The sequence below is a fragment of the Pleurodeles waltl genome, chromosome 11 (assembly GCF_031143425.1).
Source record: "Pleurodeles waltl isolate 20211129_DDA chromosome 11, aPleWal1.hap1.20221129, whole genome shotgun sequence".
Classification (NCBI taxonomy): domain Eukaryota; kingdom Metazoa; phylum Chordata; class Amphibia; order Caudata; family Salamandridae; genus Pleurodeles; species Pleurodeles waltl.
Genome location: NC_090450.1, coordinates 38,561,761 through 38,576,731, shown reverse-complemented (window position 1 = coordinate 38,576,731; position 14,971 = coordinate 38,561,761). Strand labels below are relative to the sequence as shown.

General features: G+C 47.0%; 1 protein-coding gene across 2 annotated transcripts in view; it reads left to right on the top strand.

Moving 5' to 3' along the window:
- Positions 1 to 14,971, top strand: part of CLCN2 (chloride voltage-gated channel 2) — a 436,625-nt gene that overhangs the window by 312,053 nt on the left and 109,601 nt on the right. For both annotated transcript variants that reach the window (XM_069212988.1, XM_069212987.1), the window contains exon 13: positions 12,642 to 12,711. In XM_069212988.1, coding sequence (XP_069069089.1) covers positions 12,642 to 12,711 — 70 coding nt within the window. The remainder of the gene's footprint in view (positions 1 to 12,641; positions 12,712 to 14,971) is intronic.

The window sequence follows — 14,971 nt, the reverse complement described above, 5'->3', positions numbered from 1 at the left end:
CGTGGCGCGCGCCCCTGGCTCGCGCCTCATGATGCCAGCGCGCGCGGCCTCCTGTCTCCCAGCCATTCTCCGATTTTCCGCTGCGCGGTTCCCCCGTCTCCTGTCGGTGCCTCCTCGGGCCCTGATGGATGCCCAGCTGTCCCGGGCACGGCACGCGCCTTCCCTCTGCCACGAGCATCACCACCGCATCTGTCTGAGCTCGACAGCGGGGTTTAATCTGATTTATCGGGGCCACTGCGATTAGCCCAAGCCAACGGGAGCTGTAATGTCTGCAGCTCGGGTGCACTTCACTCCCCAAGGGCGAGGGTAATGAGATGTGATGGCATTGTGGCCCGTGCAGGTGGCGTGCCAAGCCTCGTGACGTCATCGAGCTCGCGCATTCTTTACATTAATTACAAATCCCATCAGGAGCTTGGTTTGCGCGCTATGTTATATAATAAACCCGTGCCCTAGGGTTTTCTGGCCACAGCATTGAAAACATGCGCCTAAAATACTAGAAATGAGTTTGAACTATACGTTTTTTGGTCGTAAATGTGCTTGGGATGTGTATCACAGTGCAAAGTGCAGCCGGGCGATGAGCATTAGAAAATTGTTCAACCGTTCAAGGCACACCAGAGGAGGCGTGCGAGTGTCACCCTAGCATTAAATCTGGATGCATAGAAATCCAAATAGACTTCCAAGATCCATCTCAACTCTTGAAGGCCAATTCACAAAAGCATTTCTGAGTGCATGAAATAGTACTTCAGGAAGACTCTTTCATACTCTCCCATACATTTGTATATCAGTCCTGAAAAGACCAACTCCCTTGTAGCAATAGTGGAAAGAGGGTACAATACTTGCTATATATACATATTTCTTGAATATAATTTTTTTGGGATCTTTTGGGGGTCAGTTTACTAAGGCATTGAAGAGTAAGCCTAAAAGAGTACTTTAAGAGTGCGACTTACATATTCCAAAATTTCTTTTTGAATAAGGCCCTTACCATTTGCTTCTGCAGACGTGGATATTTTATTTCTAGCGAGGCCAGTCTTATCACTTTAATTCACTTCAGTTATTTCGTTCCCCCAATGCAAATATGTACGTTTATGAAATTGTGCTAAAAGTTGTGCGTATTAATACCTATAAGCATGGATGTATATGTTCTATTTCATTGTTATTTCAATGGCCTTTGGTGTTGATGGGAGATCACACTGCAACCTGGGCTGATTGGTTGAAACCTGTGATGACCTATTCTCCTAGAAGTAATGACTGTGGGGGTGATACTTTATGTGGGAGATGTCTGTAGAGATATCATCGCCTGATGTGTGTGTGATGGACATAGAGATGTGACACACTGTTGGTCATGGGTAAGAGATGAGAATATACTATGTTTGGGGGTACCAGGGCCTCACCTACTGTTTTGCTTACCTTAGTTGCCCACTTTGAGCCTGCGGTTGTCGTCCGAGGACTTTGTTCCAATATAAAACTCCGCCTACTGCGTACATTCTTTAGCCGCTTACAGCAGCCTTATTCTCAATTTTGTCTGTTAACGGTTGTCCCGCAAGCTCCATGTGCCAGTCGCCTTGGCAGAATGTCTTTATTTGCTCTTGGTGAGCACATACCTGTGTGTCAAGTGATGTCGGAAGTGTGGCCTTCTGTCTGCTATACTGTCCAGTCTTTCGGGCCAGAAGCCAGGCATTCCTTCCTTGCCCAGGCCACTAGCAAACTCGCAGCGGTGGGGGATATTTATTTTAACCGTCTTGGACATTCTGGTGTGGTATACTTCCTAAATATTGTGTTTTCAGTATTGCGCTACAGAAATATCTTGTCCAGGATATCCACTAGCAAAATATTGTGGCAGTAAGTATTTATAGGTAAGCACTACAATGGGGTAGGTATCACCTAGGTACTGTTGAGCAGGTATAACATAATTCTGCGCATATGTACCTTTATCATATATATCTCCAAGATACGCTGAGACAGAGATATAAATAGTTGACCTGAACATACCTATATATATTTCCATGACTGTGTTTTGATAGTCCATATCCTGACTACAATATTTAGGTACCACAATATTTTTGTCCTCCGTATTAAAATAAATCCAGGATTCATTCTGTCAGAATATATTCTGACGTACAACCCCCAGTGTACCCTGAAGTTTTGATGATTATTCAGACAGCTAACTTTGTTTTCTATAAATCCCTGTGAAACCATACGTACGCCTTATAACTTAATTTTGGTAATGGCAGATCACAAGGAAGGTTTGTCATTGGCTCAGCTGGAGAGTAACTCCCGACCATCAGTTAAGCTGTGTGCCATCATCCTAGGCAACGGTTGGGTAGAGTCCCTTGGCAAACAAGAGAATTGTTTGTCCTCATGGAAGGATGGTCTGAGCACATGCAACTGAAGGTCTGAACAGGGGTCGACTCATTCTTCCACTGTGTTGCCTATGTTCCTGTTCCGGGAGGACCTTCTTGGCAGTTCGGCCTTGACTTGTTCCCACTGGAGGGTGGGTCAAGATTGATATGCCCGTAGTTGGGTCCAAACTGAGGTGGCATGGTGTGCAAAATAATGATGGATTGGGATGTGGTCTAGAGTAATTACCTGTGGCTGACATTAATTCAAGCATCACCTTTTTGTATACATTCTTCCATCTGGCAACACAAATTCCATGAATCTTTTAAATGAAATAAACTTCAAGTTCAGCACAACAATTAACCGCTCCTTAGAAAGCGTGTAATGATGTGCCACCAGACCCTCGCAATGCTTTGCATCCTACTGTGTCCTACTTTGCACTTGTACAGTGAAGGATTCACAAAACATTTGCTGTGCAAATTGACAGTAGGCACTGACTTGCATACCACCTACCTTACTAACCTCAGGAGGGTGGCAATTGTAGTTGCCAGTCCACGTTATTGCTAACTGTGATGAGTGCGGGAACGGTGGCCTGCAAGGGACAGCAGATTTCTACCTCTGCATTCCTATTCACAATGTGCTAGCTTTGTGACCCCCTTCACTGTCAACGCAATAAGACGTGGGGCATTGTGAAAAGGACATTCAAGGGCTGGGCAGCAGTCCATGGTATCCAGCTATTTGCACATGTAGAGTGTAACCTGTAGGAAGTTGGCTCTGTATGTGCTATTTCAAAGTAAGGAATAGCATGCACAGAGTCCAAGGGTTCCCCTTAGAGGTAAAATAGTGGTAAAAATAGATAATACTAATGCTCTATTTTGTGGTAGTGTGGTCGAGCAGTAGGCTTATCCAAGGAGTAGTGTTAAGCATTTGTTGTACATACACATAGACAATAAATGAGGTACACACACTCAGAGACAAATCCAGCCAATAGGTTTTTATATAGAAAAATATCTTTTCTTAGTTTATTTTAAGAACCACAGGTTCAAATTCTACATGTAATATCTCATTCGAAAGGTATTGCAGGTAAGTACTTTAGGAACTTCAAATCATCAAAATTGCATGTATACTTTTCAAGTTATTCACAAATAGCTGTTTTAAAAGTGGACACAGTGCAATTTTCACAGTTCCTAGGGGAGGTAAGTATTTGTTAGGTTAACCAGGTAAATAAGACACTTACAGGGCTTAGTTCTTGGTCCAAGGTAGCCCACCGTTGGGGGTTCAGAGCAACCCCAAAGTCACCACACCAGCAGCTCAGGGCCGGTCAGGTGCAGAGTTCAAAGTGGTGCCCAAAACACATAGGCTAGAATGGAGAGAAGGGGGTGCCCCGGTTCCGGTCTGCTTGCAGGTAAGTACCCGCGTCTTCGGAGGGCAGACCAGGGGGGTTTTGTAGGGCACCGGGGGGGACACAAGCCCACACAGAAATTTCACCCTCAGCGGCGCGGGGGCGGCCGGGTGCAGTGTAGAAACAAGCGTCGGGTTCGCAATGTTAGTCTATGAGAGATCTCGGGATCTCTTCAGCGCTGCAGGCAGGCAAGGGGGGGGTTCCTCGGGAAAACCTCCACTTGATCAAGGGAGAGGGACTCCTGGGGGTCACTCCTCCGGTGAAAGCCCGGTCCTTCAGGTCCTGGGGGCTGCGGGTGCAGGGTCTCTCCCAGGTGTCGGGACTTAGGATTCAAAGAGTCGCGGTCAGGGGAAGCCTCGGGATTCCCTCTGCAGGCGGCGCTGTGGGGGCTCAGGGGGGACAGGTTTTGGTACTCACAGTCTTAGAGTAGTCCTGGGGTCCCTCCTGAGGTGTTGGATCGCCACCAGCTGAGTCGGGGTCGCCGGGTGCAGTGTTGCAAGTCTCACGCTTCTTGCGGGGAGCTTGCAGGGTTCTTTAAAGCTGCTGGAAACAAAGTTGCAGCTTTTCGTGGAGCAGGTCCGCTGTCCTCGGGAGTTTCTTGTCTTGTCGAAGCAGGGGCAGTCCTCAGAGGATGTCGAGGTCGCTGGTCCCTTTGGAAGGCGTCGCTGGAGCAGGATCTTTGGAAGGCAGGAGACAGGCCGGTGAGTTTCTGGAGCCAAGGCAGTTGTCGTCTTCTGGTCTTCCTCTGCAGGGGTTTTCAGCTAGGCAGTCCTTCTTCTTGTAGTTGCAGGAATCTAATTTTCTAGGGTTCAGGGTAGCCCTTAAATACTAAATTTAAGGGCGTGTTTAGGTCTGGGGGGTTAGTAGCCAATGGCTACTAGCCCTGAGGGTGGGTACACCCTCTTTGTGCCTCCTCCCAAGGGGAGGAGGTCACAATCCTAACCCTATTGGGGGAATCGTCCATCTGCAAGATGGAGGATTTCTAAAAGTCAGAGTCACCTCAGCTCAGGACACCTTAGGGGCTGTCCTGACTGGCCAGTGACTCCTCCTTGTTGCTTTCTTTGTTCCCTCCAGCCTTGCCGCCAAAAGTGGGGGCCGTGGCCGGAGGGGGCGGGCAACTCCACTAAGCTGGAGTGCCCTGCTGGGCTGTGACAAAGGGGTGAGCCTTTGAGGCTCACCGCCAGGTGTTACAGCTCCTGCCTGGGGGAGGTGTTAGCATCTCCACCCAGTGCAGGCTTTGTTACTGGCCTCAGAGTGACAAAGGCACTCTCCCCATGGGGCCAGCAATATGTCTCTGGTGTGGCAGGCTGCTGGAACTAGTCAGCCTACACAGACAGTCAGTTAAGTTTCAGGGGGCACCTCTAAGGTGCCCTCTGGGGTGTATTTTGCAATAAAATGTACACTGGCATCAGTGTGCATTTATTGTGCTGAGAAGTTTGATACCAAACTTCCCAGTTTTCAGTGTAGCCATTATGGTGCTGTGGAGTTCGTGTTTGACAGACTCCCAGACCATATACTCTTATGGCTACCTTGCACTTACAATGTCTAAGGTTTTGTTTAGACACTGTAGGGGTACCATGCTCATGCACTGGTACCCTCACCTATGGTATAGTGCACCCTGCCTTAGGGCTGTAAGGCCTGCTAGAGGGGTGACTGACCTATACTTGCATAGGCAGTGAGAGGCTGGCATGGCACCCTGAGGGGAGTGCCATGTCGACTTACGCATTTTGTTCTCACTAGCACACACAGGCTTGTAAGCAGTGTGGCTGTGCTGAGTGAGGGGTCTCTAGGGTGGCATAATGCATGCTGCAGCCCTTAGAGAACTTCCCTGGCATCAGGGCCCTTGGTACCAGAGGTACCAGTTACAAGGGACTTATCTGGATGCCAGGGTGTGCCAATTGTGGGATCAATGGTACATTTTAGGTGAAAGAACACTGGTGCTGGGGCCTGGTTAGCAGGGTCCCAGCACACTTCTCAGTCAAGTCAGCATCAGTATCAGGCAAAAAGTGGGGGGTAACTGCAACAGGGAGCCATTTCTTTACACAAGCCCCCCCCAGCCCACAGGCCAGGAGACTCAGCCAACGCTGGAAGAGTCTTCCTAGTCTGTCAGGCGAGGAAGAGTAGAGGAAATGGCTGGTTTGTTGCAGGGCCTACTCTGCCTTACATCCTCCTGTTCAGGTCATTCCCTCTGGGGAACTGACCCACTTCCACAGTGATAGGACCTAGTCTGAACTGCCTCTTGTCTGCCTCTTCAATGTCTCCACCCATTCTTTCTATTTTGGTCTTAGAGGTATCCACCTCTGCTAACCTTATCTTGGCCAGGGTTACCCCTAGCTTACCCAAAGAGGTTACCCAGAGCTGGAGTAACCCCACCATGACCAATAGGGTCAGGGGGCCTAACTTGCTATTTGGCATGGGGTCAGACCACCATGCTAAGGATAGTGCAGCCATAAAGGCTAACACCCAGCAGAGGCCACTGACAGCTGTCAGTGCCCAGAACCACACCTTTAGCTCTTCACCTAAAAGGGAAGGGGCTAAGTTACAGGCTTCTTTGGGTTCAGGTTGCCTGTCTGCTGTATTAGAGTGGGGGGTTACCACATCTTGTAGTAAACACCCTTCTTCCACTCTTTCTTCTGTTAGCTGAGGAGCCACCCACTCAGGCTTAACAGTTGCCTGACTAGCCAGGACTTCTTGTGGGTCAGGTTGGACTTTATCAGGGCCATTTTTGGAGTTCTCCCCTACTGGAGCAGAATCTCCTTGGCTTGCTGTAACCTTGGCTAAAGGTTGTCCACCCTTCCTACTCTGTTTTCTTTTCTTCTTCTTCTGGGGCCTGCTTGCATTTACTGCAGAGGCAGGACTTCCAGAATCATTGGGAGAGGACTGGCACTGGACCAGTTCCTCTCTTGGGCTCTGACTAACCTCTGGGTAGTCATTTCCAAGGAGACAATCAAGGGGGAGGTCTGTACTGACTACTACCCTTCTCCAGCTAAGAGTGCCACCCACCTCGATGGGTACTAAAGCCACAGGCCTCTTAGTGACCCTGTCTAGGCTAACTCTTACCCTGGCAGTCTCACCTGGGATGTACTGGTTTGAGAGCACCAGCCTGTCATGCACAATAGTGTGACTGGCACAAGTGTCTCTCAGGGCAGTGGTTGGGATTCCATTCACCAGTAGGTGGTGGAAGTGTCTACTTCCCTCTGGAATCTCCAACTCACCTGTGGGGCCCTGTTTCCAGTTGAAGGCTATGAAGACCTCCTCATCTGAGGAGTCCTCTCCCATGGCTACACTGGTTACCCCTGGAATTTTGTTCTGGGGTTTGTTTTTGGGACAAGAAGTGTCCTTGGTGTGGTGCCCAGACTGTTTACAGTTGTGGCACCATGCCTTAGTGGCATCCCAGTTCTTACCCTGGTACCCACCTTTGTTTTGGGTTGTGTCTTGGGGCCCACCCACCTGTTCTGGTTTTTGGGGGCCTACAGAGGACTCTTTTTCTTTGTTTCTAGTGTCACCCACTTTCTCCTGGGGAGTTTTTGTAACCCCTTTCTTTTGGTCACCCCCAGTGGAAGTTTTGGTTACCCTAGTCTTGACCCAGTGGTCTGCCTTCTTTCCCAATTCTTGGGGAGAAATTGGACCTAGGTCTACCAGATACTGATGCAACTTTTCATTGAAGCAGTTACTTAGAATGTGTTCTTTCATAAACAAATTATAAAGCCCAACATAGTCACACACTTCATTTCCAGTTAACCAACCATCTAGTGTTTTTACTGAGTAGTCTACAAAATCAACCCAGGTCTGGCTCGAGGATTTTTGAGCCCCCCTGAATCTAATTCTATACTCCTCAGTGGAGAATCCAAAGCCCTCAATCAGGGTACCCTTCATGAGGTCATAAGATTCTGCATCTTTTCCAGAGAGTGTGAGGAGTCTATCCCTACACTTTCCAGTGAACATTTCCCAAAGGAGAGCACCCCAGTGAGATCTGTTCACTTTTCTGGTTACACAAGCCCTCTCAAAAGCTGTGAACCACTTGGTGATGTCATCACCATCTTCAAATTTTGTCACAATCCCTTTGGGGATTTTTAACATGTCAGGAGAATCTCTGACCCTATTTATATTGCTGCCACCATTGATGGGTCCTAGGCCCATCTCTTGTCTTTCCCTTTCTATGGCTAGGAGCTGTCTCTCTAAAGCCAATCTTTTGGCCATCCTGGCTAACAGGAGGTCATCTTCACTGAGAGCATCCTCAGTGATTTCAGAAATGTGGGACCCTCCTGTGAGGGACTCACTATTTCTGACTAACACAGTTGGAGACAGGACTTGAGGGGTCCTGTTCTCCCTATTTAGGACTGGAGGAGGGACATTGGCCTCCAAGTCACTAATCTCTTCCTCTGTGAGGTCATCATCAGAGGGGTTGGCTTTTTCAAACTCTGCCAACAGCTCCTGGAGCTGAATTTTGGTAGGTCTGGAGCCAATGGTTATTTTTTTGATATTACAGAGAGACCTTAGCTCCCTCATCTTAAGATGGAGGTAAGGTGTGGTGTCGAGTTCCACCACATTCATCTCTGTATCAGACATTATTTTGCTAAGAGTTGGAAGACTTTTTAAAGAATCTAAAACTGTTTCTAGAATCTAATTTCAAACTTTTAACAAACTTTTAAACTCTAAAAGACAATGCTAAACAGGGACTTAACACACAAGGCCCTAGCAGGACTTTTAAGAATTTAGAAAAATTTCAAATTGCAAAAATGAATTTCTAATGACAATTTTGGAATTTGTCGTGTGATCAGGTATTGGCTGAGTAGTCCAGCAAATGCAAAGTCTTGTACCCCACCGCTGATCCACCAATGTAGGAAGTTGGCTCTGTATGTGCTATTTCAAAGTAAGGAATAGCATGCACAGAGTCCAAGGGTTCCCCTTAGAGGTAAAATAGTGGTAAAAATAGATAATACTAATGCTCTATTTTGTGGTAGTGTGGTCGAGCAGTAGGCTTATCCAAGGAGTAGTGTTAAGCATTTGTTGTACATACACATAGACAATAAATGAGGTACACACACTCAGAGACAAATCCAGCCAATAGGTTTTTATATAGAAAAATATCTTTTCTTAGTTTATTTTAAGAACCACAGGTTCAAATTCTACATGTTATATCTCATTCGAAAGGTATTGCAGGTAAGTACTTTAGGAACTTCAAATCATCAAAATTGCATGTATACTTTTCAAGTTATTCACAAATAGCTGTTTTAAAAGTGGACACAGTGCAATTTTCACAGTTCCTAGGGGAGGTAAGTATTTGTTAGGTTAACCAGGTAAGTAAGACACTTACAGGGCTTAGTTCTTGGTCCAAGGTAGCCCACCGTTGGGGGTTCAGAGCAACCCCAAAGTCACCACACCAGCAGCTCAGGGCCGGTCAGGTGCAGAGTTCAAAGTGGTGCCCAAAACACATAGGCTAGAATGGAGAGAAGGGGGTGCCCCGGTTCCGGTCTGCTTGCAGGTAAGTACCCGCGTCTTCGGAGGGCAGACCAGGGGGGTTTTGTAGGGCACCGGGGGGGACACAAGCCCACACAGAAATTTCACCCTCAGCGGCGCGGGGGCGGCCGGGTGCAGTGTAGAAACAAGCGTCGGGTTCGCAATGTTAGTCTATGAGAGATCTCGGGATCTCTTCAGCGCTGCAGGCAGGCAAGGGGGGGGTTCCTCGGGGAAACCTCCACTTGATCAAGGGAGAGGGACTCCTGGGGGTCACTCCTCCGGTGAAAGCCCGGTCCTTCAGGTCCTGGGGGCTGCGGGTGCAGGGTCTCTCCCAGGTGTCGGGACTTAGGATTCAAAGAGTCGCGGTCAGGGGAAGCCTCGGGATTCCCTCTGCAGGCGGCGCTGTGGGGGCTCAGGGGGGACAGGTTTTTGTACTCACAGTCTTAGAGTAGTCCTGGGGTCCCTCCTGAGGTGTTGGATCGCCACCAGCCGAGTCGGGGTCGCCGGGTGCAGTGTTGCAAGTCTCACGCTTCTTGCGGGGAGCTTGCAGGGTTCTTTAAAGCTGCTGGAAACAAAGTTGCAGCTTTTCGTGGAGCAGGTCCGCTGTCCTCGGGAGTTTCTTGTCTTTTCGAAGCAGGGGCAGTCCTCAGAGGATGTCGAGGTCGCTGGTCCCTTTGGAAGGCGTCGCTGGAGCAGGATCTTTGGAAGGCAGGAGACAGGCCGGTGAGTTTCTGGAGCCAAGGCAGTTGTCGTCTTCTGGTCTTCCTCTGCAGGGGTTTTCAGCTAGGCAGTCCTTCTTCTTGTAGTTGCAGGAATCTAATTTTCTAGGGTTCAGGGTAGCCCTTAAATACTAAATTTAAGGGCGTGTTTAGGTCTGGGGGGTTAGTAGCCAATGGCTACTAGCCCTGAGGGTGGGTACACCCTCTTTGTGCCTCCTCCCAAGGGGAGGGGGTCACAATCCTAACCCTATTGGGGGAATCGTCCATCTGCAAGATGGAGGATTTCTAAAAGTCAGAGTCACCTCAGCTCAGGACACCTTAGGGGCTGTCCTGACTGGCCAGTGACTCCTCCTTGTTGCTTTCTTTGTTCCCTCCAGCCTTGCCGCCAAAAGTGGGGGCCGTGGCCGGAGGGGGCGGGCAACTCCACTAAGCTGGAGTGCCCTGCTGGGCTGTGACAAAGGGGTGAGCCTTTGAGGCTCACCGCCAGGTGTTACAGCTCCTGCCTGGGGGAGGTGTTAGCATCTCCACCCAGTGCAGGCTTTGTTACTGGCCTCAGAGTGACAAAGGCACTCTCCCCATGGGGCCAGCAATATGTCTCTGGTGTGGCAGGCTGCTGGAACTAGTCAGCCTACACAGACAGTCGGTTAAGTTTCAGGGGGCACCTCTAAGGTGCCCTCTGGAGTGTATTTTGCAATAAAATGTACACTGGCATCAGTGTGCATTTATTGTGCTGAGAAGTTTGATACCAAACTTCCCAGTTTTCAGTGTAGCCATTATGGTGCTGTGGAGTTCGTGTTTGACAGACTCCCAGACCATATACTCTTATGGCTACCTTGCACTTACAATGTCTAAGGTTTTGTTTAGACACTGTAGGGGTACCATGCTCATGCACTGGTACCCTCACCTATGGTATAGTGCACCCTGCCTTAGGGCTGTAAGGCCTGCTAGAGGGGTGACTGACCTATACTTGCATAGGCAGTGAGAGGCTGGCATGGCACCCTGAGGGGAGTGCCATGTCGACTTACGCATTTTGTTCTCACTAGCACACACAGGCTTGTAAGCAGTGTGGCTGTGCTGAGTGAGGGGTCTCTAGGGTGGCATAATGCATGCTGCAGCCCTTAGAGACCTTCCCTGGCATCAGGGCCCTTGGTACCAGAGGTACCAGTTACAAGGGACTTATCTGGATGCCAGGGTGTGCCAATTGTGGGATCAATGGTACATTTTAGGTGAAAGAACACTGGTGCTGGGGCCTGGTTAGCAGGGTCCCAGCACACTTCTCAGTCAAGTCAGCATCAGTATCAGGCAAAAAGTGGGGGGTAACTGCAACAGGGAGCCATTTCTTTACATAACCTGTCTTACATTATCAGTTTACACTTTGCAAATGGCTTAAACAATTCCATGTTTTACTGGTTGCAGAAGATTTGTGAATAACCCTGCAAGTCTCAAGAATGCAACTTTGCCATCCTCCTCCCCTTAGGAGTTAGGTTTTTCACTGTGTGCTTTGTGATTTACCAAGACAGTTGTAAATTGCATTGTGAATTGCGAATGGAGGCTTTGCATTTTCGTTTGAATTTGCTTTGCAAATGCAGACTACTTTTGTGAATTTGATTGGTCTCCCCTGCACCTATCGGAGGATATGTCAAACGGTGTGGTACAATTCTGCTGATTTCTGCATCATCTTCAGAGTGGTGTGTGGGTGTAATGTGATGTTTTTGTGGACTGTGTAGATGATGTATGGAGACCTGATACTGTGCACCGCTCAGGCAGGCACATACAGGATCCTTGTGTGAAATAATGGTTAGGAGTCCCAGGTTTCAAGATTGATTTGGGTCCATTGGATGTGGAGGCTTTAGATTTACGTTTCCATAGTTCTCAATGGATTAATACATCTGAAGTTACATTCATCGCCCTCTCTGGCGTCAAAGGGTGTTGATCTGCATTGATTTTTCATGGATTCAGTGCAGGTTCTAGGGCAAGGCAATTATAGGCAGCCATCTTGGGTCTCTCCAGCAGACGCTGCCAGGATTTCTTCCACATGCATTAATGTTGTGCCATTCCAAGGGAGGTGACAACAAAAAGCCGTAAATATCACTGTAGTGGACATGACTGGAGGTGACAATGTTTGTCTTATTGTTGTCATCACAATCAATGAAAGCTTTTTAATCTTTTAATTTTTCTTTTTTTTTTTTTTACAAAGAAAGGAAAGTTCATAACACCTATTTCTTTCAATGTTTTTCTCCTTCCACTTGACTAATACTTTATGTAATTTATCGATAATTTATTTCTTGTCACCTCTGGTGTTTGTTTTCTCTGCTGTTCTCCTATTCCTTTCTTTTTATCTTTATATCACACTCAGTTTTTTTACATTTCCCTGTCTCTATCTCTTTTTAACTCCCACCAGCCTATGATTTCTTGTTCCATCACCATTACACTCTTACTTTGATCTCCTCTTATCTAGATCACTCTCCATTTATTTTGTCCCTCTTTCTGGTTTTACGCCTGTGTTTTATCCTCTCTTCGTTCTTACTCCAGCCCCATCTGCCCGGCTGTCTATCGGTCTACTTGCCGGTCTGTGTCTATCTCACTACCTTTCTCTGTTCAATAATTAGTTTTTTTACTATTTATCTCTATAACTTGCTGCGCTGATTTGTCTCTTTCTCTCTCTGTTGCTTTCTCGCACCCTCTCCTCCTTCGATTCTTACCTCCTCTTCTTGCTCATCTAGTTCTGGATGTCTGCCCTGGTGACCACCATCCCCGTGCCCTGTGGTGCCTTCATGCCGGTCTTTGTCATTGGTAAGTTTTTAATGCTTTGCACTAAGCGCGCACCCACTATATCAGCATTGTGCACTTACTCAGACATCTGAGACTGACTCTCATAGGTGTGCACTGCCTTCGTTTCACCAAAATCAATAAGGGAGTGGAAGTGACATTCATTCGCCCATGATGCCCACACCTTGGTCCCCAGTTAGCCTGTTGTAACTGGGATTGTATAGTCATTGACCTTGGTGAAATTAGAGCCAGAGACCTCATGGGATCAGTAATAGAAACCCTTTAATCCGCGGCAGCTGGATCTTATATACAATTGAGGGGTGGGGGGGGACAAATATAATAAAAGAAAAAACAGAGCACTTACCTTGGCAGGACGTCCTCCTCTCGACGTCTCTACTTCTCTTCTCGGTCCAACACGCCTCAGAACCCGGGAAACTGCAGTAGCCTATCCTGGCGCTGCTTTCATGCTGGTGACCAGCATGAAAGCAGCGTCAGTATAGTTGGCAGCGGGCTCTCTCAGCGCTCACTAGAGTGCTGGAGGCTCATGCCTTCTTTCACCCAGCTGTCTTAAAAGAGTTTCAGTTAGAGAAGTTCAAAATGTGCATGTCAGGCTGGCTGTCGCAAGACCGCCGGCCAAAGGGACATGCGCACTTTAAACAAGTGCACACCTCCGTGCTGCCATTCTGCAGTAATTGCCACGCCCTGTCCTGACACTCGGTGCAGGACGGGGCGCTGAAAAATAAAATGGTTTATTTTTCTGACATGGCGGTGTTTTTCTTAGTGGGGCGACGCTCCTCTGCTCTTGTGGAGGGGCTGTCCCTGCCTTTCATAAGTATACATTCATATCATATGACCAGACATCTGGCACTATAGGCTTTTGACCACATGCATTCGTTGCAATCTGAGCCCACTTGTTCTTCCCCCTTGCTTTGCAGCAGTCTTTACTGTAAATGTGGTGACAGTCACTTCCCCTTCACTTTTTGTAGATTATCTCACCTCTGGTCACTAACTATGGATTCCTATTGTAAATACCAAGAAACAGTTATCCCAGCTCTCTTTTCCACCACTACATCATGCACAATTTGTAATCTTGCTGATTAAGTGAACTGTGTATGAATCTAAAACCTTGTGCGCCACCTGAAGCTGTGACGCAGCGTAGTCTTGCAAATCTGATTGAAACTGATTTGTACATGCTTGCACGGATTAGTGCATATAAAGGTGTTTTTTGTGTTCAATTGTGAGTGCTGTTGCCCTGTCTTCCTTTTTAACATTGGTGAAGTAATTTACAACCAGGTGCAAAAAGAGGCAGACTATCTCCCCAGCGAAATCATTTACACTGGCATTATCTGAGTTAATGCAAGATTAGCAAAAAGTGAGAAATTGACTCATGGAAATGGTATTTGCACCTGTTTCGTATATATTATTACAATTTTTACTGTTATGCGCTTAGTGTTAATTACGAGTCGGTATCGATAACTGCAGACCCCGAGCAAGCACAAATTGAACTTACCAGTCAATGAACACTAGTACTGAAATAGACTGAATACCTCTTGCACCAATTTATGGTACTATTACCAATGTTTAAATGCTCCCACAAATATCAGATGAGGCACATTTTGTAAAGTTACAATGTGATTACTATTATAGTGTCCCACAAGGTTTTTTTAATACTTACAATGTCAAACTGAAGATATTGCAGATCGCAGCAGCACGTCTGCTACTTAGACTGGGAAAATTCTCACTGCATGTTGATGTGCGCACGGAAGGACCAAATAGTCCTTCAGCAGGAGAACTGCTAAAGGTTCAAATTTGCGTAGTCAGATGAAATCCCAGTGCACAAGCCTGTTTCAGGGCATGGTAAAAGTGGTCCAGTCTGTAAACTCAGATTATTTCCCCCTACACTGATGGCTCTGCATTGCAGGGGATGTACTTGAAGGTGACTGAATCACCAGTCTCTACATTGTCCAGTAAGCATAAGTAGAATGAAGGGGAGTTAACTTACTCAAAAAATAGGCTATGGTTTATAATTTATTAATTTTATTAAATCCAAATACAATAAATGTATGCTTATGAGTATGAACTTAGTGTAATGTAAATTATAACTATTTAGTATAATAGTATTTAATATTGTCATGTCTATCTGAGCGATGATAACATATTTAATTTAGTTGTATGTAACATGCCCTAAAATCATTTTTCAAATTTCGTTTGTAACATAATTTATTTGAACTGTTTTGATGCTTAGAGAGATGGATGTGTATTTAATTATTTACGAAATTTACAT